Source organism: Mus caroli, unplaced genomic scaffold (assembly GCF_978045245.1).
Source record: "Mus caroli unplaced genomic scaffold, Mus_caroli_1 scaffold_4, whole genome shotgun sequence".
Taxonomy (NCBI): domain Eukaryota; kingdom Metazoa; phylum Chordata; class Mammalia; order Rodentia; family Muridae; genus Mus; species Mus caroli.
Window position 1 is genome coordinate 124,941,135 of NW_028227259.1, and position 27,293 is coordinate 124,968,427.

The 27,293-nt window shown below is 50.9% G+C and overlaps 1 protein-coding gene across 2 annotated transcripts; it reads right to left on the minus strand.

The window, feature by feature from the left end:
* Window positions 1–17: 17 nt before the first annotated feature.
* On the minus strand, window positions 18–25,625 carry Oas3 (2'-5'-oligoadenylate synthetase 3). 2 transcript variants are annotated; one of them, XM_021162924.2, is made up of 16 exons: window positions 25,406–25,625; window positions 21,808–22,090; window positions 20,824–20,999; window positions 18,942–19,177; window positions 17,806–17,959; window positions 17,047–17,553; window positions 14,007–14,286; window positions 12,041–12,216; window positions 9,399–9,649; window positions 8,940–9,084; window positions 7,763–7,936; window positions 6,657–6,942; window positions 4,641–4,816; window positions 3,749–3,987; window positions 1,702–1,849; window positions 18–1,289 (listed from the first exon to the last, which is right to left on the minus strand). In XM_021162924.2, exons 1-16 carry the CDS (start codon window positions 25,571–25,573, stop codon window positions 1,278–1,280), a joined length of 3,411 nt encoding a protein of 1,136 aa, XP_021018583.1. In that variant the 5' UTR covers window positions 25,574–25,625; the 3' UTR covers window positions 18–1,277. The 2 variants fall into 2 exon arrangements, with proteins under 2 accessions (XP_021018583.1, XP_021018582.1); XM_021162923.3 differs by lacking the exon at window positions 18–1,289 and having other exon boundaries at window positions 1,687–1,849.
* Between the last annotated feature and the right edge of the window lie 1,668 nt (window positions 25,626–27,293).

Consider the following 27,293-nt stretch of genomic DNA (forward strand, 5'->3'; position numbering starts at 1 on the left):
CACGACCAAGAAGCAAGTTGGGGAGGAAAGGGTTTATTGAGCTTACACTTTCCACATTGCTGTTTATCACTAAAGGAAGTCAGGACTGGAACTCAAACAGGTCAGGAAGCAGGAGCTGATGCAGAGGCCATGGAGGGATGTTTCTTATTGGCTTGCTTCCCCTGGCTTGCTCAGCTCGATCTCTTATAGAACTCAAGACTACCAGCCCAGGGATGGCACCACCCACAGTGGGCCCTCCTCCTTGATCACCAACTGAGAAAATGCCCCACAGCTGGATCTCATGGAGGCATTTCCCCAACTGAAGCTCCTTTCTCTGATAACTCCAGCCTATGTCAAGTTGACACACAAAACCAGCCAGTACAGGAACATAGTTGGACCTCAGCTGGTGGGTCTCTGTAGGCAGAGGGATATACACAGGCTCAAGGAGCAGAGAGATGCCAGGGAGGAGTATGGCTTCTTGGCAGGTCTGGGGCACTCCTGGGTGGGGCTGTGGAAGTTGGGGCAGAGCCCATGGTAGATGAACAGCAGACTGGAAGATCTAGAGATGTCTGGTTCCTAGGGTGTCTAGTGTGGGAGTCAGGGACACCGGGATGATCATGGTTGAGGTCAATGAAGCCCCACTAGGTGGGTAAACAGTGGGAGGAAAGGGAGGGCTATGGGTGGGCAGGTGGGCAGAAGGGAGATGGTGTGAGGGAGCACATACATGCATATATACATATATAACATACACATACATACACACAGACATGTCGACACACAAAGACGTAATACATCTATAGACACACAGATATACCTACGATACACTACACATAAACACACAGACATTCACACACAGAGACACATGAACATAAGTACATACATACATTTACATATAGATAGACACATATAGATACCCACAGATACACAGACATACACATAGGCACACACACAGACATATGAACACACATACACACATTTACATACATACAGACACATATAGATACTCACAGATACACAGACACACAGACACACAGTCACCTATAGACACACTATACACAAACAGGCACACACACATGAATACACACACACACACACACACACACTTACAGACACATATAGATACCCACAGATACACAGACACACACATAGACACACTCTCATATAGACACACAGACATACCACAAATACACACATACAGACAAATACAACACACACACACACACTCAGATACTCTGAGTATCCCTTGCTGAGGGCTGGTGTCACTTTCTATCAGTGGTGACCACTGATCTCTCTAGACTTCACACAGCGGCCTGTGGGAAGGAAGACAGGCTGGTTACCTAAGTCTTTCCGCAGAGCTGAGGCCACTCACCACACAGGAAGTGGAGGCACAGGGACTACAGGGGCCATGGCTGGGTCTTGCCCCTCAGGGAGGACCATGTCTGCCCATGCCCATGTCTGTGACCCCTTGATGGTCTTGTTACACTGGGGAAGCAGGGGACAGGAGATGTGTAGGTCCACATTGGCAACACAATACCTAATGCCTCACACAGGTTAAGAGGGACCCCTGGGCTTGACAGATGGATATTCTAACACTTATCAGAACGTCCGTGTGTGCCAGGTGATTGGCTAGGCATCACCCTTGACACATGGACATAATTCGTTAGCTTCACTTTTTATTTGTGTGTGTGGGGGTGTGGGTTGTCTGCCTCACATGTCCCTCACCTTTACCGGCCATGGCTTGATGGGATTGCCATCCCTGTCCATGCAGCACAGGGCAGATGCGTACACGGTAGCCTCCTTGGCAAGCAGATCCCAGCGAGCGTTGTGGCCCAGGTTGCCTGTTGGGTCAGCTGGGTCCAGGATGACAGGCCTGCAATTGTAACCAGGGCTAGTCTTATTCCCACAGCGTCCCCTTGTGACATTGGCTAGGCTATTCTCCACTCTCACCTAACACTACAGGGGCCAGGGCCAGCAGTCAGGGACTCCTCAGTGCCCCAGGTGCACACTCTAGGGTAGGGGTAGAAAAGAAGAGACATATGGAGTTCCCGGGATGCAGTGGCAGAGGCAGTAGGATTGTGAGTTTGGAGCAGTCTGGGCTACACAGTCTATTCAGAAGGGTGGAGATGAGGGGACTGGAGAGATGGCTCAGTGCTTAAGAGCACTGACTGCTCTTCCAGAGGATCTGGCTTCAGTTCCCAGCACCCACATAGGGGTAGCCCACAACTTTCTGTAATTCCAGTTCCAGGGATCTGGTGTTCTCTTCCAGCCTCTGTGAGCAGTGCACACACAGTGCACATATATATAAGCAGACAAAACACTGCACACAAAAGTTTTAAAAATCTCTAAAAAGGAAAGAAGGAAGGGAGGGAGGGAAGGAGGGAGGGAGGGAGGGAGGGAGGCTGGAAGGGAGGAAAAGCAGTTGCACACACACCACTTTTTTCATGCTCTGCCAAGGCAGACATTACTAATCATTCACCGTGCTGCTATTTCCCCTTCTACAGGTGAAACAGGCATTGCTAATCAATTACAGCACTGGTTCTACCACCCTCCCTCCCAGCCTCCATGGCAGACACCATTACTTAGCTAATGTATATCATACAGCAGACTATTTCTCAGTGTACACTGCTACTACTCACAAACTGTCAATGTAACCTGAGTTTAGGGGGCAATCTTGCTGATCTCCATGCTCATTTCAGAGGTGGGTAAGTTGGTGAAGAATGTGTTTCTATAACCTGGAGGCTGCCGATATAAAGCTGCCAGATCTAATGAATGCAAACACTAGATGCCCAGATGCATCTGAGTGTCTCAGGACTCGTGAATACACTTAAGTTTTGAGGTGGGAATCTTCATGATGTAGCCCAGGCTGGTTACTACCTCAGCCTCCTAATTTCCTCTCATTCATTTTTGGGTGTGAGTGCTTTGTCTGCATGTATGTCTACGCATATGAGTGCCTGGTGCCATGGAAACCAGAAGAGGACATTGGGTCCCCAGGAACTGGAATAACAGATGGTTGTGAGCTATCTGTGGGTGCTGGGGATGGAGCCTAGGTCTCCTCAAGAGCAGCCAGTGCACTTAACTGCTGATCCATCTCTCTGTCCCTTCTGTCTCAGCCTCTTGAATACTGTGATTACAGATGTGCTTCGTGGCATCTGCAACTTTTTTTTCTTTTTTTTTTTTTTTTTTTTCTTCTCAACAGCTTTCTTTATTTCAGGAACACCTCCATGCTACTGGGGAATCCCGGAAACCCTGCAACTTTTTTTCTTTTGGTCAGGGCCTCACATAGCCCAGGCTGGCCTTGAACTTGTTTTATAGCTGAGGATGACTTTGAACTCCCGATCCTCCTGCCTCCTCCCCACAAGTGCTCGCTCACAGCCATGCACCACCACACCCATCTTATGTGGTGATTGGGATGGAACCCGGGGCTTCTTGCATCCCAGGCAACCCTCTACCAGCTGAACCATTCCGGCTCTCACATTAAATATAAAAAGCATATTCAGGTCCCCAATTTTCCATGAGAGCTACTCAGACTAACACACTATTTGTTGTTTGTTCATGCATGAGCTGAATGTGGCATCTTGTATTTACTTCATCTGGCAGCCACATTCACAGGTGACCCAGGAGCCGACTACCTCCTAAGCCACTAAAAGCACCACTCTGGGAAGCCACCCCGCTCCAGAGAACAGGCCCTGCCCCTGTTCTCTGCCTTTAGGAGGCAGGAAGAAGTGGGTACCATGGATCTGAGATAGGGGAGTCTGGGGGGTGACCAAACCTGGGCTTCCGAAGCTGCATCTTCAGGAAGTCACCAATGGTCTTGTCTTCTGCGCTGTAGTTGATGGTCCAATAGACACAGAGCTGCCGGTACTGGACAATCAGCTCCAGAACAGTGCGGAAGCCCTCCGCCATGTTGAACTGGGGGTTCTGGCCACCTTGCTCCCAGGCGTACACAGTTAGGAGCTCCAGCCCGTGCTGGGGAGGCAAGGAACCCTTCCCCTTGATGGTCTTGTTACACTGGGGAAGCAGGGGACAGGAGATGTGTAGGTCCACATTGGCAACACAATACCTACTGCCTCACACAGGTTAAAAGGGACCCCTGGGCTTGACAGATGGATATCCCAACACTTAACAGAATGTCCATGTGTGCCAGGTGATTGGCTAGGCATCACCCTTGACACATGGACATAATTCGTTAGCTTCACTTTTTATTTGTGGGGGTGTGTGTGGGTTGGGGGGGATAGAGCTCAGAGCCTTATACATTCTAGGCAAGTGCTTTACCAGTATCCTGCCAAGAATCTGCGCCCCAGCCTGGCACTTCTTATTTTGAGACAGGTTTTTGCCAAGTTGGCCAGACCAGCCTTGAACTCACTCGCTCTGTAGCCCAAGGCCAATCTTGACTTTTCCATTTTTCTGCCTCAGTCTCCTAAGTAACTGAGATGACAAACCCGTACCAGACCAGGCTTGACCCCACTTCATGGACAGGAAAACCAAGGTCCTCTGAGTGGAATGTGACTTCTTTCACATGCTATGTTTGTGGCCAAACAGACCCATGTCTCCTCTAAGGAAATTTACTCAGGGCACAGTATCTGGGACCCAGCCTGGCTGTGAGTGTTGGGGGGTGGGTAGTGGTGGTGGAATAGGAGTGACTGACGGTCCCTGTGACAAACCTGTTGGTACCAGTGTTTCACCAGCCGGATCAGGCTCTTGAGTTTGGTGGGACGGGAGGTAATGAAGTCCCTCTGCAGCTCTGTGAAGCAGGTAGAGAACTCTCCTGCATTACTGCAGCTGTGGATGAGGTCTATGTAGACCCGGGGATCAGGCCGAGAGCCGGACCTCAGCTGGCCTATAAGAAAGAGAAGGCTAGAGTCACTCTGTTTCCCAGGGAGCCCAGGTAGGCCAGCTTAGAAAGCTGGTCTGAGAGACCCTTAGTGTCCCTTGTGATTTGAGACCCACTGGGAGATCACCAGGTGTTTTTGGGGGGGATAGGTGTGGCACAGCCTAGCTTAGATTCCCCCATGAGAGTGGGATTCTCTGCCTGGCTGGCTCCTTTTCAGCCACCAGTCTGTCCATCACGGAAAGAGTTTTGGCTTATGGTGTAGTGGCTTTAACTCTCTCTGATGCCTGTTCAGCCCTATGGGGCAAGGGCTCTGGTAGTCATTAGACAAAACCTCTGCTTTGGTTAACAGGGCCGCTGGGGCAGGGGCCTGATTTCATCATGCTGGCTCTGAGGACCTAAATAGAAGCAGAGCAGATGAGTTCGTATAAGAAGAACCAGAACCTACATAGCATCAAAATGCCTGCCTGCCTGCCTGTCTCATTCAGTATGCGGGTGCTGGGAAGTGAGCTTGAGTCCTGTGGTAGTTTGAATAAGGACACCCTGCCCTCTCTGGGGCTGGAGAGAATGGCTCAGCAGTTAAGAGCACTGGCTGCTCTTCCAGAGGTCCTGAGTTCAATTTCCAGCAACCACATGGTGGCTCACAACCATCTGTAATGGGGTCTGACACCCTCCTCTGGCAGGCAGGTGTACATGAAGATAGAACACTCATATTAAATAAATAAATAAATAAATAAATAAATATTTTAAAAAAGAACACCCTCTGCACAATAGGGTCATGTATTTAAATGCTTATAGTCTTGAGATGGTGGAACTATTTGGAAAGGATTAGGAGGTGTGGCCTTGTTGTATGTTGTAGGTGTGTCCCTGGGGGTTGGGCTTTAAGATTTAAAGTCCCACACTAAGCCCAGTCAGGCTCATTCTCTCTCTCCCTCCCTCCCTCCCTCCCTCCCTCCCTTCCTCCCTTCCTCCCTCTCTCTCTCTCTCTCTCTCTCTCTCTCTCCTGCTTCCTCTTCTCCCTCTCTCTCCCCCTCCTCTCTCCCCTTCCCCTCCCTCTCTGCTCCTCTCCCTCCTTCTCTACCCTTCCTCTCTTCCCCTCTCCCCCTCCCCCCTCTCCCTCCTTCTCTCCCCCTCCCTCTCTCTCTGCCCCTCTCCCTCCTTCTCTCCCGCTCCCTCTCTGCCCCCCTCCCTCTTTCTCTCCCCCTCCCCCTCTCTCTGCCCCTCTCCCTCCTTCTCTCCCCTCCCTCTCCCTCCTTCTCTCCCTCTCCCCCTCCCCCTCCCCTCCCCCTCCCCCTCCCCCTCTCCCTCCCTTTCTCCCCCTCCCTTCTTTCTCTTCCCCCTCCCTCTCCCTCCTTCTCTCCCCCTTCCCCTCTCCCCCCTCCCCCTCCTCCTCCCTTTCACCCCCTCCCTTCTTTCTCTTCCCCCTCCCCCTCCTCCTATCCCTCTCCTCCTGGGGATCAAAACTTAGCTCTCACCTACCTCTGCCTGCCATCATGCTTCCTGCTACAATAACAAGTAACCTTCCAAAACCAGCAAGCCCTCAATAAAATGCTTTCTTTTATCAAGTGTTGCCTTAGTCCCAGCGTCTCTTCACCACAGTAGAACAGTAGCTAAGACAGATCCTCCACAAGAGCATTTCGTGCTCCCAATCACCAGGCCAAGTCTCCAGCCCCTCACCCAGCATCTTTGTGGCAATCAAAAGAAAAAGCCCCCTCCCCCGCTGCCCCACACAGCAGGAGGGTACCTGCTGCATGAGTAAGCATGGCCTGGTTGCACAGTTCCCTACAGCTGCTCGGAACCACCCCGCCTCTGCTCTTCTTCTTGCTCCTGCCTCTGTCTGGGACCTCACCGAGAGCGTCGAAGGCTGGCAGGACGTCAAAGTCCACGCTTTGGTCCAGCAGCGTCTGGGATGTCAGCGTGAAGCTGAGCACTCGGGGGTTCTTCCTCTTGGAGACCTCAAACTTGACATCAAAGCTGTGCGTCTGCTGACACGCCTCCAGCTGAGCCTGGATCTCCGAGATGATCTCTGCCCGATGGCTGCCTTGCTCAGAGAACTGGCGGAAGCAGCTGAGAAACACCACCAGGTCGGCATCTGAGCGCCCTTGTAGAGCCGTGCCTTTGGCAGAAGACCCACCCTGGGGAGAACATAGATGGTGGCTTGAGCCCTGAAGTGCCCTTTGGCGTCCTATAACCTGTGTGTGCGCATGTGGAAGCCAGAGGGGGACTCTGATATTTCCATCAATCTCTATCATCATCATTATCATTGTCGTCGTCATCATCATCTTGAGACAGGGTCTCTCACTGAGCCTAGAGCTCACCAATGCAGCTGTACTAACTGATCAGCCAGCCCTGAGGTTTTCCTCTCTTGACTCTGGAATTGGAGTATTACAATCACGTTCCACCATGCCCAGTTCATGCAGCGATGGGGACGGAATCCAAGGATGCTTGTACTTTAGGTAAGCTCTCTGCCATCTGAGTGACTTTCCCTCAGAGAAAAGCAAGTCCTTTCTAGAGGTTTAGTCCTCCTAAGGGCTTGCCACAGAGGGAGACATGGGAAGTCAAGGCAGTTTTGTATGTATTTGTGGAAATCAGACAGTTTGGTTGTTGTCATTGGGGTTGTTGATAAATTTCTTGTAATTTTTAGTTAAGAAAGAAAGAAAGAAAGAAAGAAAGAAAGAAAGAAAGAAAGAAAGAAAGAAAGAGAAAGGCAGATCCAGGAACCAGAGAGACTAGCCATCGCTGGTACCCCCATGGATGCCCCCTGTATCGCACCATGCCTGCAAAGGGATCTCCTCCCCAGCCTCCAGCTATATCCCCTGCCTTGTTCCTTTGCCGTGGACAAGGACATCACTAGGGCCCACCAGGTGGCTGGAGAGGGGCCCCATCCCGCAGGGAACCACCCCCTGTTCCCGCCCCCGTCCCTGCCCCCATCCACCGAAGCTCCCTGGGTCTCACCTTGACCACCTTGAGCACCTTGATGGTAGAGTTCCGGAAGCAGTTTTCTTTCAGGAAGGAACAGATGGTGTCCACGGCTCTCTTCACCTGAGTCAGGAAGTGGCGGTTGGGCTGGAGGAATTCACTGATGAATTTGTCCAGGTCCTCAGCTGGGGTCTGGTGAAGGAGGGCTGGCTGTGGAGAGAGACCGGTGGGGCTGGCTGGAGCAGGATGCGGGACAAACCCGAGTGTCCATCCTTCAGCATCTGCGGAGGCTGATGCTCCCTAGTCTCCTAGACTACCTGTTCTTCCTCACTGGCTGGCACATCCTGAAGTAGCCTCAGTTTCTCCACCTTTAAATGGGTATATGACCACTCCTCCCCATCCCAGTGGCTCTTACATGTTAAATGGAACAACATCATATTAGCTGTGGTCTAGATATGATTTGCCTTTCAAAGACTCATGCATTGCACACTGGGCCCTCCAAAGGGATGAGGGATCCTTTAAAGATGGAGCTTTGTGGAAGGTGCCTCAGGATGGGCTTAAGGTGGTCCTCAGAGAACACTGAGTGGGTTCTGACAGGAAAATGTGACAAGAGCCAGCTTGACCCTCCGTATCCCAGTAGCCTCTCACCTTGGGTCATGATGCGTTCCTTCAAAACACACTCCCCCAGCTTCACGGCATCCATCACGGCATCCTCAACACAGCCCAGTTCATGCCAGTGTGATAACCTTGAGCAACCTTCTCTATAAAGTTACCTGGCTTTAGGTATTTTGTTATAGTCACAGAAATGGACTAAGTAGGACAGAAGGCCTTTGGGAGCTAGCTGCAGATGGCTATGTCTTGGATTTTTCTTCTCCAACACAGAGCCTGACTATTTGACTGGGGTCTTACATAGAGATGGGAAGTGTGTTGCTTTGTATAGTTTTATAGTTTTCTCTAACCCAGTCTCTTTAAAAATTTAGAAACATACCGTTTATTATGTGGCATATGGTGTGTGTGTGTGTGTGAGCGCCCACGCACACATACGCGTGCTCATATACAGATCATCTGTGGAGGTCAGAAAACAACTCTGGGGGTCCAGTTCTCCCCTTCCCCCTTTGAGTGTGTTCTGGGAACTGAACTCAAGTTGTCAGGCTTGTGGGCAAGCACTTTATCCTCTGGCTCATCTCAGTGGCCCCAGGGCCCTGTTTCTTACCGTCACATCCCAGGGTGGCACCAGAGTCCCATCCCCAGTCTGAAGGCAGACTTGTGACCCCAGGGCAGCTGCCTCCTGAGCTAATAGCTTCCAGTTGCCCTGGCCCACGTTCCAGGTAGGATCTGCAGGGTCCAGGACTAGAGGTCTGGGGACAGAGCAGAGGGAGGCAGGAAGGACAGTCAGTTCTGAGCAGCTGGGAGGGGCCAGAAGCAATGTTGGGTGGAGCCTAAGCCAGCTCTTGGAGCCCTTAATTCTAATGGTGTTTAATTGTGCTAATCAAATGGGCTCTGGGGACCTCTGTCTACTGGAGTCCATGCTTCCGCATCAGAATCCAGAGGCAATCAGAAAGGGTGGGATGGGCAACCCAAAGCCTACCATGGCCGCCTCCTCCTCGGTACATGGACTCCAGGAGAAAGTAGGAAGAGGGGCTGAGGTGGTCACTGGGGAGTAAGCAAGCACCTGGCTTTCCGAAGGTGGCAGAGAAGATTTGCTCTGATGGCTGGGTCCTGCACACTGTAGTTGACCGTCCAGTAGATACAAAGTGACTGGTGCTGTTGGATCAGCCTCAGGATGGTCCGCAGGCCTTCAGCCAGGCTGAACTTTTGCTCTCCACAGCCTTGTTCCCAGGCAAAGATGGTCAGGAGCTCCAGGGCGTAGGCTGGGGGCGGAGCATTGCCTGCCGCCTCTCCTCCTTTATATCGAGTGACAACCTGTCACCCAACCAGAGACCCGTCAAGTGGACATCTACTCCAGGTTATCCCTTGGGCGTTAGGAGGTGGTAGTGTATGTAAAGAGAATCTATACAGGAACAGGGGCTGTAATGTGTCTACCATAGTATCCCAGCACCATCTGGCAAGTGCCAAGTATGGGTGCAGGCAGATGTTTGTAGAATACAGTGATGGTGAACCAAAGCCCGCCTTCAGGGCTGCTGGACCAATCAGAACTAAGGCCCGCCCTCAGGGCTGCTGGGCCAATTGGAACTAAGGCTCGCCTTCAGGGCTGCTGGACTGATCAGTGATCATAAGGAATCTAGACTGCTGCAGGCCCAGAACCTGAGTTTACTTTTAGCACCCATGATAGCCATGCTATGCCCAGCTCTGGGTCTGACTAAGCATCCTTGCGATTTGTCAAAAACCAGCTTTGCCGGCATTGAGTCAGTGGACCAAAAGCTGGTAACTCCCGGCAATTCGGTTCTCTTCTGCTCTTCTGGGGCTAGAGCTGATGACTTCTGGCAGTGAACTCTCTCTTACTATTCTGGGGCCAAGGCTAATGGTTTCTGCCAATTGACTCCTGCTGATAGCAGCAGGGGATTATAAAAAGAAACTTAGTTGCTCTGGCCTGTGCTTCTCTGTGACCAGGGAGAGACATTGAACTCTTAACCCTTTAAGAGGCTGGCAAGAAAGAAAAGCAAAGAGAGAAAATCGTGCACACACACACAGGAAGAAGAAAAGCAGGCTCTAGTAAGCGAATCCCAACAATTTCACATATGCACATATATACACATGTGTGTATATATATAACATATATACACATGTATATATATATAAAACACACACACATATATATATTACATATATAATACACACACACACATATTTACAGCTAATGGATAGAGCAAAGCTCTAACAAGCAGGCTCTAACAACCTTTATTTTTGCTTTTAGCTTTTTATAGGTTCCCAGACAAAAGTTCTCTATGTAAGAAAAAAAAAATTACCTCACAGATAAAATGTTACACAGGAGAGAGTTACAGCAGGACGCTGGTAATAAGTTCAAAGCAGTTGTTTTAATTGAGACTCGTTCTCTAAGCCCATTATAAGTTAAGAGCAATAGTTTTATACACCCGTGGCTTTGCTCTATCATGGCGCGCACCTGTGGTCTCGTCCTTGAACCTGACCTAGAATGAATGTTTTGCTTTGATCTAAAATCTGTCCCAAACTTATTTCTCTTCCTAGTGCAATTTACTTGCTTGTAGTATATGCAGGCTTATTGAACTCCTTATCAAGCAACCTCATTATTCTATGAAGAGGAGGCACTTTCTAGTCTTGATCCTAACTTCATTATATCTTCCTGATAAAACAACCAAAACCAACTCCTCAGACTTCCCATCAACTATTCTAGCTTCCTAAAGTCATTCAAACCAAATCAGTAATTCTACAAAATCATGAATTCATCTAAGCAGCATCAATACAAGAAAGTATGTCTTTCTATTGATTCTGCAGGAAATCTGCCCAACAGAGTGGGTTAAGAAACCCAGGAAACCACAGGCTATGTTAGATATTGTGAGGGATGAAAGACAGAGCAGCGAGAAGCAATCCCGAGATGGAGTCCCTGTGGTCCATATACCTTTTCAGGACTCACCCATCGTGGCCATGCAAAGCAGTGGCCCATCTCCTGGCAGTGGCCCATCTCCTGGAAGCGTACTCACTTGCCACGGCCTCCCTTGCATGGCTCCTGACAGTAACTGTGTACAGGAAGCCTTTTGGGATGTGTTGATTTAACAGCTAGCTTCCATCAACCCAAAGGCTAACCTGGTTATCCGTAGAAGGTGAGGGAGGCTATAGCAGAGCTCTCCTCTCTGCTGCTATCCACCATTGTATCTGAGAACTGTTTTAAGACTTTTCTTTTCTTTTCTTTTCTTTTTTTTTTTTTTGTAGTGTTTTTGAGACAGGGTCTCTTTATGTAGCCCTGGTTATCCTGGAACTCACAGAGATCTGTCTGCTTCTGCCTCCTGAGTGCTAGGATTAAAGGTGTACACCACCACTCCTGGTTTGGACTTTTTTTTTTTAATTCTGTTACCATAAAATGTCATGAAACTGTCCCCCCCAACATGGAATTTGGTGACCTACATCTGGTGGCTTGTATTCCTGTCCACATTAAACCAACTCTTACCCCTTTAAGGAGAGAGCTGGTTTTTGCTTTTGTTAAGGACATGAGTATGACCTGGCCCTCAGAAAAGGGCTTGCAAGGAAGAAGGTTTCTAGAAGCTGCTCATGTTGCAGTACAACTTGAAAAGAGGTGGTGATAGCAGACCATCCTAGGCACTTGGGGGTGAAGACTGATGGAGGTGGCTTCCTGGGAAGGGGGATGGGGAGGGTGCTCACCTGGCGGTACCAGTGTTTGACCAGTAGCATCAGGCTCTTAAGTTTGGGAGGGCAAGTGTTTATGAAGTTCCTTTGAAGCTCTGCAAAGCAGGCTGCGTGCTCCCCGGCCTGGCAGCCGCTGCTGAGGAGGGAGGAGTACACCTGGGGCTGAGGTTTGGCGCCGGACTTCAGCGGCCCTGCAGAAGCGCAGAACATGTGTGACAACCATTCACCCATTCATGGATTACGCTGCGGCCAGCCGTGTTAGCATCACTGTAATATGTAGCCCAGGCTGGCCTGGAACTTGTAGTGGTCCTCCAGTCTCAGCCTTTCAAGGGCTGGGATTATATGTATATAGCTTCTGGTTCACAGTTTGCACTACCCCCTCCCCCCCCCCCTGCGATTCTGCAATGAGTTCTGGGGCCAGACAGGCCTGGGTTCAGATCCAAGCTGTGTGGATTGCCTCTGGGCCTCAGTTTTCTCAGAGTGAAAGGGGTTCATGAGGATACAGAGATGGCTCAGTGGATCCCGTTTGCTGGTGGAGCTCCCAGTAACAAGTCCCAGTAACAAGTCACAAAGGAAGAAGAGTGGCAGCGGCAGCAACAGAGGAGGTGTCTCAAGGAGATTTAACACTTTAATAACCTGAAACTGGGGGGCTGGAGAGATAGTTCAGTGGTTAAAAACACTTGTTCTGCCAGACGTGGTGGCACATGCCTTTAATCCCAGCAGTTGGGAGGGAGAGGCAGGTGAATTTCTAGTTCAAGGCCAGCCTGGTCTACAGAGTGAGTTCCAGGACAGCCAGGGCTACACAGAGAAACCCTGTCTCAAAACACCAAACAAAAAAACAAAAACAAAAACAAAAACATCCCCCCCAAAACCAAAAACCAAAAACACTTGTTCTTGCAGACTCAGGTTCCATTCTTGACACCCGCAGGGCGGCAGGCAACATTGTGTGACTCCAGCCCCGGGGATCTGGCGCCGCTTTGTGGCTCCTGCGGGTACTGCATGCATGTCGCATTACAGGTAAGCACACATGAAAGAGAAATTAAGAAGAAAAAAAAAACACCCAGTAATTTGAGACTGGACCTAGACTCACACATCTATGATCCCGGAAGACTTGTGAAGCTGAGGCAGGGGGATGGCACTCGGCTTGCATATCAAGACCCAGTTTAAGGGCTGTTGAGATGGCTCAGTGGGTAAGAGCACTGACTGCTCAAAGGTCCCGAGTTCAAATCCCAGCAACCACATGGTGGCTCACAACTATCCTTAATGAGATCTGACACCCTCTTCTGGTGCATCTAAAGTCAGCTACAGTGTATTTATGTATAATAATAAATAAATCTTTGGGCCGGAGCAAGCAGGGACTGAGTGAGCGGGGCCGACTTGAACAAGTGGGGTTGACTGGAGCAAGCAGAAGTCCTAAAAAATTCAATTCCCAACAACCAAATGAAAGCTTGCAACCATCTGTACAGCTACAGTGCCCTCACATATATAAAAAGTAAATACATCTTAAAAAAAAACAGTTTAAAGCCGGGCGTGGTGGCGCACGCCTTTGATCCCAGCACTCAGGAGGCAGAGGCAGGCGGATTTCTGAGTTCGAGGCCAGCCTGGTCTACAAAGTGAGTTCCAGGACAGCCATGGCTACAAAGAGAAACCCTGTCTCAAAACAACAACAACAACAAAAAACAAAACAAAACAAAACAACAACAAAAACAAAACAAAAACACCCCCCCCAAAAAAAAACCAAAACAGTTTAAAATAAAATGAGTGGGGAAATATAGTGAACAGTGGAGCTGGGGCAGGTGACCCTAGGACAGAGAAGAGAGAAAACAGGGAGGCGACATTTAAGTAGCAGCACTGGTGAATGTTTGATGATTGCTTTAAGATCTCCCAGGGGCGATTTTCAGTGCTTCGTGAATCCCAAGGAATATGACAGGTGCCCCCTGTTCAATGGTTCCCGGTTCCCTGGGGGTCACAACTGTCTTACCCACAGCATCAAAAGCAGGCAGCACACTGAGGTCCACCTGGTTGCTGAGGTCGGTGGATGCCAACTGGAGTTGCAGAGCGTTGGGCTTCTGTTCAATAAACTGGAGGCTCAGTCCAGGCACGGGGTTCTGACACCAGTGTCGTATCTGGGCCTGCATGTCACACAGGATCTCTGCCTGGTGAGGCTTCTGGCCCTTGAAGTCCCCGAGAGTTTTATAAAAGATGACAAGTTCCACATCGCAGCTGCCCCTGAGGTCTGTGCCACGGCCGAAAGAGCCGCCCTGTGGAGGGAAGTGCAGCTCAGACTTTGTACTCTTTTTTTTTTCTTATTTTTTTAATTATTTAGATATATTTTATATACCAAACATATTAATAACATTGAGTATTTTGAGAATAAAATAACATAAAAATTTGATCAACTTTTTTTTTTCTTTTTTCGAGACAGGATTTCTTTGTGTAGCCTTGGCTGTCCTGGAACTCACTCTGTAGACCAGGCTGGCCTCGAACTCAGAAATCTGCCTGCTTCTGCCTTCCGAGTGCTGGGATCAAAGGCGTGTGCCACCACTGCCCAGCTTAGTTCAACTTTTATATGCATATCGTTTCCATACCCTAAAAATATCAGTAATGAATATTTAGTACTATCCATAACTGAGGATCCTATATCTAATGTTGAATACTAAGTTGTTTCAAAACACACAAAGTATTCTTTAGGAATCAAGCATAGTAAAAGAGCATAAAATATTAAAAAATGATTAAAAAAATGGTAAACAGAAAGCCCCTGGCTTTGGGCTTTGCTTAGTACCTGCTAAGGCAGGAAGGGTGCTAAACACTGGATACCCTGGCTCGTGTATATATGTGTGTGTGTGTGTGTGTGTGTGTGTGTGTGTGTGTGTGTGTGTGTGTGTGTGAGAGAGAGAGAGAGAGAGAGAGAGAGAGAGAGGAGGGGGTATCTCCATCTATGTAGTCCAGGCTGACCTTGAACTCAAGGCCTTCCCCCCCACTGACCCCACGCCACTGTCTTTCAAGTGCTGGGATGAAGGGTGTGTACCACCAGGCTTGGTGAGACTAATTTTAAAAAATACCATGGGTAGGCATTGGAAAGGTCTTAGCAGAGGGGAGGGATGTGAGAGAGCTGAGGCTTGGGGGCAGCAGGGGAGAGGTCCTGACTACAAGCCCCCTCATGAGCCTGGACCTGGTGAAGCAGATCAATGTGAGGCCAGAAAGGGTTAGACGCAGCCAGGACCGGCCCCACAGCCCTCAGGGGAAACACAGAAGATTTTGAGCTCAAGGCGGGAGTGATCCAATTGTTTTAATAGGAATTTTAAACAGCAAAATCCCAGACACCTCATTGGGGGTGGGGTCTCTCTCGGTGATAGAACAATTGCCTGGAATGGTGAGGTGCAGGTGTCAGTCAAAAACACACCAAACGAACAATAAAACTGTATCGTTAAAAGCGGAACAAGCCAGTTGTGGTAGGCCATACCTGCAACCCCAGTTCTGGTGATGGTGAGGCAGGAGGAGGGGCTGGAATTTGAGGCTAGCCTGGGCTACATAGTGAGTTCCTGGCTAGCTTGGGCTGCATGGGAGACCCTATTCCTCTTCCAAAAGTTCCAAACATTGAAGAAGAGGAGGAGGAAGAGGAAGAGGAGGAAGGAGGAGAGACAGGGAGACAGATGGGAGATGGGGGGGGGGACAGACATTGGGGGTGGGGGAAATGAGAAGGAGACAGGGTCTACTATGACAAGGATGATGACAATGATGAAGAAGAGGAAGAAGAGGGAGAGGAAGAGGAAGAGGAAGAAAGCAAAAGCAAGCTTAGCTGGTTTGGCTTTTGACATGGAAATGTGGCCACAGTGCTGGATGAACATGTGTAGTACCATGAAAGGTAGCCTGGTTCCCAGTTGAGCTAAGGCTAGAAGTCCCGGTGACCCTGAAGGGACGGTAGGCCTGATTCCTGGGCACCAGGCCCCTGTCACTTGCTACCCACCCCCGTAGATTTGTGGCCACATTAGTTGGGGCCAACACCCCAAGCCCCTCCACAGGTAGAGGATGTGACCTGTGGTCACGTAGGCTCCAGGCAGATCTCCATGTTAATGAGGTACCTAAGGGCCTGGAGAGCTTAGCCAATTAAGCTTTCCTTCCCAGACACTCCTCCCTGTGAAAGGTGTTTAACCTCAGGCCCACCTGAGAAGTGGGGTACGGTTTTATTCATCCACTTTCTGCCATGACAACAAATGCCTTAAAAACATGGACTGTCTCTTCTCATCAGGATCCGCCTAGGGAGCCATGGAGAAGGCTTTTGCCTATAGAGCCGCCATCCAATATCCTGTAGAAGGCCTCTCTGCGTTCCAAGCCAAGGCCGTCTCCAAGCCAAGCCAATCCCAAGCCATAGCTGCCACCAAGCCAAGAACTTTCCCCTCAAGACCATCCTGAGCTCCCCTTCCCCCCCCCATCCAGGCCAGCCCTGCCTCCCCCCTGCCCCCCCTCCATTCTCAGCTCTTCTGCGGCTCCCAGTGGTGCCTAGGTGTCCAAGAGCCTGAGAACCAAATGGCCCCAGTCTCCTTAGAGGAGACCAGCTCTGAGCTAAGCTCTGAGCCAGCTCTAGCTGTCCTGAGCTGTGTCTTGGGGCTTATCTATGGCCCCCCACCCCTCCCACCACTTGGGGTAAGAGCAGTCAACTTCCTGTGTCCTGCCTCCCCGAGTGGCTGAGCCCTGTGGTGGACCCATAACCCTACAAACATACCCAGCATAGGCTCCTGCAAGCATGGGAACATCAGAGAGCAGGGCAGGCTAGCCATGACATAGGACATATGAAGTCACCAGAAGTTATAAACATAGCTTTGATTTACTCTATTTCCAGCTTAAAGTAGGATGTGACTCCATTTTAACCCAAGGAGTGTCTGTTTGTCTATACCCAGCCAGCAAGCCACACTTCCTAAGACATTCAGTTCCCCTGGCCAACCTTGGCTCTGTTGGGGACCCTCCCTGACCACCGTGGTTCCCCAGGGGCCTTCCAATGGCACCTTCATCTTCGGACTCACCTTGCTGACCCTCAAGACTTTGTATACACACTTCTCCCGGAGGCAGCACAAGATGGCGTCGATGGCCTGCCTCACCTGCTGCTGGAACTGGGGACTCGGCCTAAGGTGGTCCTGGATGAAGCAGTCTAGATCCTTGCTTGGGATCTGTGACAGATCTGGGCTCATCCGTGACCCAGCGGTGGAGATGCTAGAGCGGCTAGGAGGCATGTGTGAGGATGCTGTGCTCTGGGTGATCCGAACATGACTTGAGATACTATCCAATGCTGCTTCCTGGACGGTCTTTGGGTGAGCTGCTTTCTTGCGGCTCTTGCAGGTTTTACTGACACTTGGGTTGGGCATAGCAGGCATCTTAGTGGCTGCTTTTGGAAATCCTGGAGCTGAATTGGAAGGTTTTAGGCTCCTTTCCTTTGACTGAACAGCAAGGTGGCCTTTGTTGCCTTCAAGTGCCTGTTTAGGCCCTTGATAGATTGGGTGGCCCAAATCCAAGATCCCAGCCCGTGGAAGGCCCTGGAAGGTGGTGAAAAAGCCTTATCAGCCAGAGCAGAAGTCTTTCACCACCCAGGCTTTCTCCCAGCCATGGGAGATATGGACCTTGGTGTACAGCAGGCCAGGTGCTCTGCTGGGGAGATAGCTGTGAGGAATTCTAGGTGGACAGACATATCCAGAGAGTGGACACCACAGGCAGCCCCAAGCTGCTGTACCCCACAACCCTTAGCACATCAGCACAAAGCCTGTGGTCCCTGGTGTTCCCTTACTCACGGGCCCCTCCCAAGGCTGCACAAGGACTCCTGAGGCCTGCTTGAAGCACTGCTGGCTAAAGCTGGATTCAGCCTCCTGGGCCAGCACATCCCAGCACCAGGCTGTCCCGTTGCCCACGTCCCACGTTGGATCAGCTGGATCCAGGATCACGGGCCTGTAATTCCAGAGACAAGAAAGCTCCAGGCACTCTGAAGGGTCAGAGTTAGGGCAGATCTGACACTCACCCCAGCTTTGCCCTTCCAGACTCATGGAGAGGTTTCCTCATTTGCATAATGATGGTATCACCCACTTTGCTGGAGCCCTGGGTCCTCAACTCCAACATGGTGGTTTGAATGAGAACAGTCCCTCATAGACTCACCTATTTAGATATTTAGTCCCCAGTTGGTGGAACTATTTGGAAAGGATTAGGAGGCATGGCCTTGTTGGAGGAGGGGTGTCACTGGGTATGTGGGTGAGCTTTGAGGTTTCAAAAGACTCTCCCTTCCCCATTCCTGGCTTCTCCTGCTCCCCCAGCCCCCATCCTGCCTGTGGATCAGGATGTGAGCTCTCAGCTACTGCTCCAGCACCATGCCTGCCTGCCTGCTGCCATGCTCTCTGCCACGAGGGTTCCATCCTCTGGAACCGTGAGCCCCAAATAAATTTGCTTTATAAGTTGCCTTGGTCATGGTGTTCAGCATAGCATAGCATAGCATAGCATAGCATAGCATAGTATAGCATGACAAATTTACAAAAACACTTCCCACCAATGAGTGAGCCACAACTGTATGGATGGATCACAGAGACTTAATGAGGAAGAAGCAGAGCCAGCAGGGCGTGCCTCCAGAGTTTCTCCACTAGGGCTAAAGACCAGACAAGACTCCGAGATGTTACCTCTGGGGTGCTGCTGTCTGGGAGGGAGCCCCCCTCGCCCCCCCTCGCCCCGGCATGCTGGACATGTTCCATGGCCTGAGGGGTGGCTTCACATGTGTAAAAACTGCCATCAATGTATGACTATCCACATGTTGATTAAACAGGCACGGTGTGAGCCCTGGGTATGGTTCTGTTTCTAAACTCCCCCAAGTGTTTAATCAACCAGGACCAACTCATTCCCCTAGCATCCAGGACGGGAGAGCAGACAGTGGGAGCCGAGGGAATACCTGGGTCTCTTAAGCTGCCTTCCCAAGAACTCTCCAACTGCAGGGTCCTCGAAGCCGTAGTTTTCCGTCCAGAAAATACAGAGGTGCTTGTTGTGTTGGATCAAGGCCAGGACGGTCCGGAGCCCTTGGGCCAGGCTGAAGCTGTCCTTCCCACAGCCCTGCTCCCAGGCAAAGATGGTAAGCAGCTCTAGGGCGTAGCTGGGGGGCAGTGTGGCCCTCACGGCCCGTGTCTGCACCTGTGAACCGCAGGGAGGGCTTGGCTCAGTGAGGGGGGACAGAGCTGGGGCTCATAACACCCCACAGTCTGATCCTGGGGCTGTGAACTGCTTCCTCAGATAGCCCCAGGATCCAGCACCCCACCCCCACCCTGCCAGTCTTTCTCATCTGCCTACTGTGGGGTTTCAGACTGGCATGAGGGAACCGGAAGGAATGAAAGTCAAGCCCCAGCAGAAAGGTAGCCAGAGGAGACTGCAGGGAGGCTGATGTTAGTTGGTCAGTTTTGCCCAAATAAAAAGAGGCAGGTCTGGGGCTCAGTGAGATTGGAGAAGATGAGACACTTGGCACCCAGGGGGAAAGCATGCTGAGGAACCATTCTCTTTCCTGGAGCACAGGGTAGACTGGGTGGTTGGGCTTCACCCGTTCCTCTGGGCTCTGTCTCTCCTCCGCTGGACACAGGACTTTGGAGGGGCCCATGCTCCTAAAGGAGACACACTGGATCTCCAGAAGTGACTTGTCTGGGTGGAGGTGGCCAGCAGCCCTGCTCTACATTCCCCTCACCTCTGGGTTCATGGCACATAAGTCTAGGCACATGGGCACCCAGGTATTGGAAGAATATTCTAGAACCCAGGATGCCTGACTCCATAGTTGGCTCTTATGTTCTCTTCCCTTCCATCCTCCCTTCTTTAGGAAAGAGGATCCCATGTAGCCCTGGTTGTCCTTAGGTTGACTGTGAAGTCCTAGGTGACCTTGTGTCCAAGATCTTCCTCACCCCACCTCCCCTAACCCCCACCCCCGAGAGCTGGGGTTACAGGTGTGCGCCATCACAGCTTGGCTCTCTTGGTTTGTTTGTTTGTTTTAAGAGAGTCATATGCCATGTGGCCCACACTGACTGCAAGTGTCCAATCTTCCCCGCTTCTCCTCCTCCCAAATTAGGATTCAGGGCCATGCATTTTTGCCCATAGAAAGTCCATCTGATGTTCGAGGAACCCAAGACTTGTGCGTTCCTGTATGGGCGAGTGGCAGAAGCAGAAGCCCAGAGGGGTCTGGGAATTTGCCCAAGGCCAAACAGCAAATGAAGATCTGAATTAGAACCCAGAATCTTCTCACACCCAGACCTGCCTACAATGAGTGGTTTACTGGAGCCAAGATATGTGGCCCCGGATTTGAGGGGAGCTTGTTCCCTCATCTCCAGGCAGAAGCAGGGCACTCCAAAACCCACCTTTCCATCAGAGTTGCTAAACAAGTATGAACAGATCAGGAAGCCATTCAGAGGCTGGGAAGGATCTGAGCTCACAAACCCAAAAAAGAAAGGCTTTCGCAAGGATTCATGGGAGATTCATTTAGAGAAAGACATCTTAAGATTCCCACAGGATGAATCATTCAGAGAAGAAATGATTTATACCTGCTAACATTGAAACCCAACTATTCTCAGTGAGAAATGACTCTTAAAGATGGTAGGGGTGTAATCCACAGACTGGGAGACCACATCCTCATTATTGTAAGTAAATAAAGATCAACATCCATAGTATGTAAAGAGCACCCATAAACCAATAAGAAGTCAGCTCACAAGAGAAAACCATAGACAAAGAACATGGCAGGTGCTTCCCAGAAAGAGAATAAAATGGTCTTAGGCTACAGGCAGGACCCACCCAAGCGGCCTCACCTGGCGGTACCAGTGTTTGACCAGCAGGATTAAGTTCTTAAGCTTGGCTGGGCGAGTGTTCACAAAGTTCTTTCGGGGCTCAGTGAAGCAGGCTGAGTACTCCCCGGCCTGGCAGTGGCTGCTAAGGAGGGAGGCGTACACATTGGGTGTTGGCTTGACTCCAGAACGGGGCTGTCCTGGGGGCATCAAGGGCAGCGGGTTAGGAAGGCACAGAGGACACCGTGGACACTGAACTCAGCCCCTGTCTGGAGCTGGGGGTGCAGGGTAGGGGCTGAGGGGAAGAGTAGGATTTCAAGGTGACTAAACAGAGAGGAGCTTCCAGCTAAGGCATGGGTGTCAGGGGCCTGGCTGCTGTGGTCAGGAAGTGGTCACAGCGGGGTACAGGCACTGACCCTGTACCTTTGTCCTCATTATCAGATGGGGACAGAAGTGTATTTCAGGATAAGTATAGCATATTATAGGTGGAGCATCTTAGAAAATTCAAAATTCTTCTTCTTTTTTTTTTTTTTTTTTTTTTTGGTTTTTTCGAGACAGGGTTTCTCTGTGTAGCCCTGGCTGTCCTGGAACTCACTCTGTAGACCAGGCTGGCCTCGAACTCATAAATCTGCCTGCCTCTGCCTCCCAAGTGCTGGGATTAAAGGCGTGCACCACCACTGCTTGGCAGAATTCAAAATTCTTAACAAAGTCTCCAAAAGAGCACTTTTCACCAGCCTCGGTCATCACAAAAAACTTTGCCTTTAGGGCGGAGGGAGGCAAACCAGAATAGCGCAGTGAGGACCAGGCACCTGCCCTAGGACTGCAGAGACAGGGGAACTAGGTATTTCTGGCTCCTAGGTATCTTAAGATCGATATATTTAGGCAAGAAGCCAAGATCCAGAGAGGGCTAGGGTCACACAGCAAGTGGGTAGAAGGTCAGAAGGCAATGGCCAATCTTTCTCCTAATGATGATGCCCCCACCTCTGGACCAGGCCAGGGACCTCTCACCTAGGACATCAAAGGCAGGCACCAGGCTAACATCTATCCAGTTTTCTCGGTCTGCCGATGCCAGACGAAACTGTAAGATCCTGGACGCCTTTGACTCAGAAAACTCAAAAGTCAGGCCAGGCCCGGGGTGGCCCCCCCAGGACTCCAGCAACATTCGCATGGCACCCAGGGTCTCTGAGTGACAGGTCTTCTGGTCACCAAAGCTCTGGAAGCAGTTGAGGAAGATGACGAGTTCAACGTCGGTGCCACCTCTGAGAGCTGTGCCCCGGGCATAGGCTCCTCCCTGTGAAGAAGAGAGACAGCTGGGGACTGCACGCACACTCTGGTACTGTTCCCCATAGGGGCTCCTGAGGGACCAGATGGGCCGTGAGGGCTGGGGAGGGGCCGCCACGTAGCTATTGGCATCTGTCACCAGGCAGAACCAGGGTCCTGCTCACAGCAACTGGGCTTGAGCTTGGGAGAAAGACTTTAATCTGTAAATGAACACCTGTTGTTGATGCTGGACTCCAATCCTGCCAACCCTTTCCAATTTTTAAAGTATCGTATTTATTTTTATTTCATGTGTATGGGTGCTCTACCTGCACATATGTATGCGTAGTGTGTGTGTGCCTGCAGAACCCAGAAGACAGGTCCTGGGTTTCCCTGGAACTGACAATATACACAGTTGTGAGCCGCCATGCAGGTACTGGGAAATAAACCCAGGTGCTCCACGAAAGCAGCCAGAGGTACGAACCCCTGAGACATCTCTCTAGCCCCCTTTTTGGTTTGCACGTGTGTGCATGTTTGCACATGTGGGCACATGTAAGCACATGTAAGCATGGGGTACGTGTGTATGAGTGTTTGTGTGTGTGTACACGTGTATGAGTGTGTGTGTTTGTGTGTGTGCATCAGGTGCGTACCAGTGCTTGTGGGTATGTGTGTGGGTATGCATGTGTGTGTATGTATGTGTGTATGCGTGGGTGTATATGTGGGTGTATATATGTGTGTGTGCTTTTGTGTGTGAGTGTGTGGTGTGTTTGTGCATGTGTGGTGTGCATCTGTGTGTGTGTGTGTGTGTGTGTTTGTGTGAGTGCATGTGGACACCCAAGGTTGATATCAGCAATCATCTCCCTCACTGCGGCAGGATCCCTGGATCAAACCCAGAACTCTCCACGAAGGCTGGTTTCTCTGGCCAGCTTGCTCTGAGGATGCACTGTGTCTGCTTTCCGAGGCCTGAATCACAGGCTACCACACCCACCTGGCATCTATGTGGGTTCTAGATATTTGACCTCCAGGCCTCATGCTTGTGTGGCCTTAGCCACTGAGCGGTCCCTCCAGCCTCCGTTCTCAGCTCTTTCGAGCCAAGTGTGGCCGGGAAGCTCACTCTTTTTTTGGCAGTGAGGACAGTGACAGGCCTAGTGTCCAGACCCTTCTGACGATGTTTGGGTCTCAAAGCTTCCAGCCTGAGGACTCTGGAAGGTGACTTCCAAGACCCATGCTCTGTACTCTGTATCAGCCATCTGTTATCTGCTCTGAGCACACAGCCGCCCTGGTGTGGCCAAATATGGCGGCAGATACTCGCATGTGCGCCCAGTTGTAGGACTGGAAGAGTCAGATGAGGCACAGGCGCCACACAGTCTGGGGCTCCCGTTATCCCAGTGATGACGCCAGGCCCCTCAAGGCTGATCCTCTGGTTGTGTGTGGAGAGACAGTAGAGGAAATAACCACTAGGCAGCTTCCAGTATCACCCATGAGCACCTCCCTAAGGATGATGGGAGGAAGGTACTTCCTCATCTTGCAAAGGAAACACAGAACACCTGGGAGGGGTTACTTCCGTCTCTCTTCCCTGAAGCCGAAAAAGAAGAGGAGTGTAGAGGTTTTGCTCTTGCAGGCCGCCTCAGTGCTGAGTGTGGGCCCCCAAGACCTGGAGTCTGCGCCCAAATTATTTCTGATTGGTGAATAAAGATCCTGGCAGCCAATAGCTGGGCAGAAGAGACATGGGTGGGGTTTAGGTTTCCTGGGCTTGTGGTCTGAGGAGAACCACAAGGAAAAGAAGGTGGTAGAGGGGGAGAAGCTGCTGTGGGTTAGGTGAGTCATAGAAACGTGGTCCCGAGGGCTGGCCAATCGGAGTTAAGAGCAGCCCAGATGAAACATAGTAAGTGATAACTTAGAGATATTGATGGGAAAGTAGATTCTAATAGCATAGAAGGCAGGTATCTGCCCAGCTCTTGTGCTGTGTAAGGCTTACTGTAAATATAAAGGCTGTGTGTGTCTTTTATCTGGGAGCTGAATGATCAAAGGCAGGGTAGAAACCCTACGCTGGGATTAAAAATATCTACAACAGAGGAGAGGGGGTTCCCAGCTGACACCTCAGGGGTACAATGAGGGTCTTCCCCGCCATCCTGTATTTAGCTCAGTTATGGTTTTCAAACCCATCCCATGAGGAGTTTAAAGAGGTCTTGCTCCATGAACCCTGTTCCTTCCACCCCACCCCTACCCGATCCTCTTTGGGTGGTTGAAAGGAGACTTTGTAGCCTCTGGTGGACCACACCTGTAACCCCCAGTACACAAGGGCCAAGTTAGGCTTGAAATAATGGCCTGGTGATGTTTATATTACTCACTGCTCATCGACCCTCACCCGAGGACCTCTCCACTCTCTAATGCAACTCTGCCCTAAACTGTTCCTGGCCTGAGGTAAATGGCTTGGGAGACTGGGAGGAGGGGAGAGCCTGTGCAGCTTACAGAAGGCCTGGTCTCTGCTGGTGAAGACTTTGCAGTGGGGCCCACTTCCCTAGGCTCAGCAAGGAAGACCAATAGACTCATTGTTTCCCAGAGTGACCTGTGGTGGGATTGTTTCCTGTTAATCCCTGGGACCTTAGGAGGAGGGATACACATCCCCCATTCCCTGGAAGGAATTCAGCCACACCTGAGATGCAGAAGCAGTCTCTGTCCCCCAGACCCAAGCCTCCTTCCACATCTCCAGCTCAGATACAGCCTCAGGAACTGTCAGGTGACCTGAGACCTGCCCAGGACAATCTCTAGTCTCACTGTGCCCCTCCTAGGTCCCTCTGATGCCCTTGCATCAGCAGGTTTACCAGGATTAAGGCAGCTCAGGGTTTATCTCCCCCTAGTTATCTGAGAATCCAAAGGTTCTAGGGCGGCCTGTCAGGATGCCCAAGGGACACAGTGTGGCTTAGAGTAGCAGCTCAGCTGCACTCAGCCTCAGTTTCCCCACTCCTAAAGCTGGCAGTAATCGCTACCTCAGGCGCCATGATGGTGAGGGAGTCTGTGTGCTTTAGCCGGGTCATGTTCTTTTTCTCAAAGACTGGGTCCCAGTGGATGTGAGTGTGTGATCCCCCAGCCTCAGATCAGCGAGGCTCAGGCAGTGTGAGGTTAGAGTCTGAGTGAGTGAGTGAATAAGTGAATGAGACAGCCTTTAGGAGAGCATAGGAAGCCATCAGGTGACCCAGTGTGGCCCTGGCTGGGCCTTTACCCTGGAAGTGTAACTTGGGTTTTGATGCCTCAGTTTCCCTCACAGACTGGCTAGTTACAGCAACACCTGAGCCATCCCTCAAGAAGACCCTGAAGGTGTTTGCCCTGGGGTGCCCCACCCTCTCACCTTGGCAATCCTTATCACTCTTGGTGACCCTCGGACTCCGTGCTGCTGTAGGGCGATGTTTAGCGACCCCAGAGCACCCCGTACGGCCGCTGTGAACTCAGGGGCTGGGTGCAGACTGTGGGCCACCAGCTTATCCAGAGCTCCGGCTGGCGTGTGGAACAGGTCCATGTTGACCGGTGCTCTCAGTAGAGTTTCGTTTCTCTCCAGAGCTTCTTGGGGGTGTTCCTGAGGTGACAGTGGGGTGTGTTCCCTGAGTCACCTCCCTTCACTTTCGTTTTCTCCTCCCTGCTGAGTTCCTCTCTTCCCTGACTCAGGCTCAGGGTGTTTGTTGAGATTATCTGTTTATGGTTCTGCTGTCTCCTGGTGTGACTTCTGACCCTCTGGGCAGCCTGGGAACATTGGGGACCAGGCTCACAGGTCCCTAGGTCTGCTGAGTCTTCCTGACCTCCTATTTGGGGACCCAAGATAGGCTGCCACAGAGCACCTCAGAGTCAGGCCTGAGGAAGCAGAGCCCCCACACTCCTCCCCGCCCAAGTTCTCATCTATTGTTTTGCTGTGCTGCCCTGTGTTAACCTCTCTGGGCCTCAGTTTTTTCCATCTGTAAAAATGGGGTTATATTAATGAGCCCCCATTAAATGCCTGGTAGTGGTCTTAACATAAGTATCCAGGGTGGCAGATGGACAGAGAGGTTGAGTAAGTCACCTAGCATCACATAGTACGACTGTCAGAGTTAGAATCTGAACCCAGGTCTTCCAGTCCCAGGCATCCTGACTTTTTGCTCCTTGCTCTGCTGAGGCACAAGGATGCTCCAAGAGGAGACATCAGATTGATGAGTGTGAGGTCCTTGGCTGGGGCTGCACAAAGGACTAGGGTAAGAAATAGGTGCTTCTGTGCTTAGCGCCCTGTCTGTGGGAGGAGATGCTGAAGACAGAAGCAAGAGCAAGTTCAGACTGGAGGCCAAGTGATGGTTCTGCTGCACGCCTGCGGGTTTGTGTGTGTGTGCATGTGTCTTTGTGTGTGTGCGTAGGGCATGTGTGTCGGAACATGTATGTCTGTACTTGTGTGCGCGTGCATGTGCATATGTGTTCACACATGTGTATGTATGTGTGTGCATGTGTCTGTCTGTGTATGTATGCATATGTCTGTACATGTGCACGTGTGTGCATGTATAGGCATGTCTGCATCTGTGTGTATGTGTGTGTGCGTGTGTGTTTGCCAGCCAAAACTGCACAAGTGTGGAACAGAAAGTCCGGTTTGTGTGTGTTGAGAACCTAGTGTCCTCAAGTACTAATCACAGCTGACAGAGGGTGTGTGTGTGTGTGAGAGAGAGAGAGAGAGAGAGAGAGAGAGAGAGAGAGAGAGAGAGAGAGAGAGAGAGGAATAGGCTTTAGTCTAGGGGGCACGATTTGAGCACTCCAGGACAGAATATCTTTTTAGATGACAGTTTAATGATGTGGCCATCTGAACCCATCACCTGCTTCAGTCATCACACAGTTTGGCTCTGTTCACTGGAAGAGGCCATGGCCCTGGGGATTGAAAGGATCCAAAGGCATCCTTAGTCTCCTGTGGTCACTTTAGCTGGGGAATAAAGTAAGGGGGTTTCGAGCTATGCCAAACAGCTAGGCAGTCAAAGATAAGGGGGGGAAGGCACATGTCAGAGCCACATCCTGTGCCTGGAAGCCCTGGGGATCTGTTCTGTTTTAGAGCAGCAAGTGCAGACTGACACAGCCTGCCCACCCACCTCCTAGCACCTTTGTTTCCTGTAAGATCCGCTGGGTCCAGGGTTACTGATCTACACATGTCTAGAAGGGACCAAGGAGCTGGGATGTCCCTGGCCTTTCTTCAAGAGGAGGAAGGACTCTCAGGACCTCAAGGGGCAATCTTATTA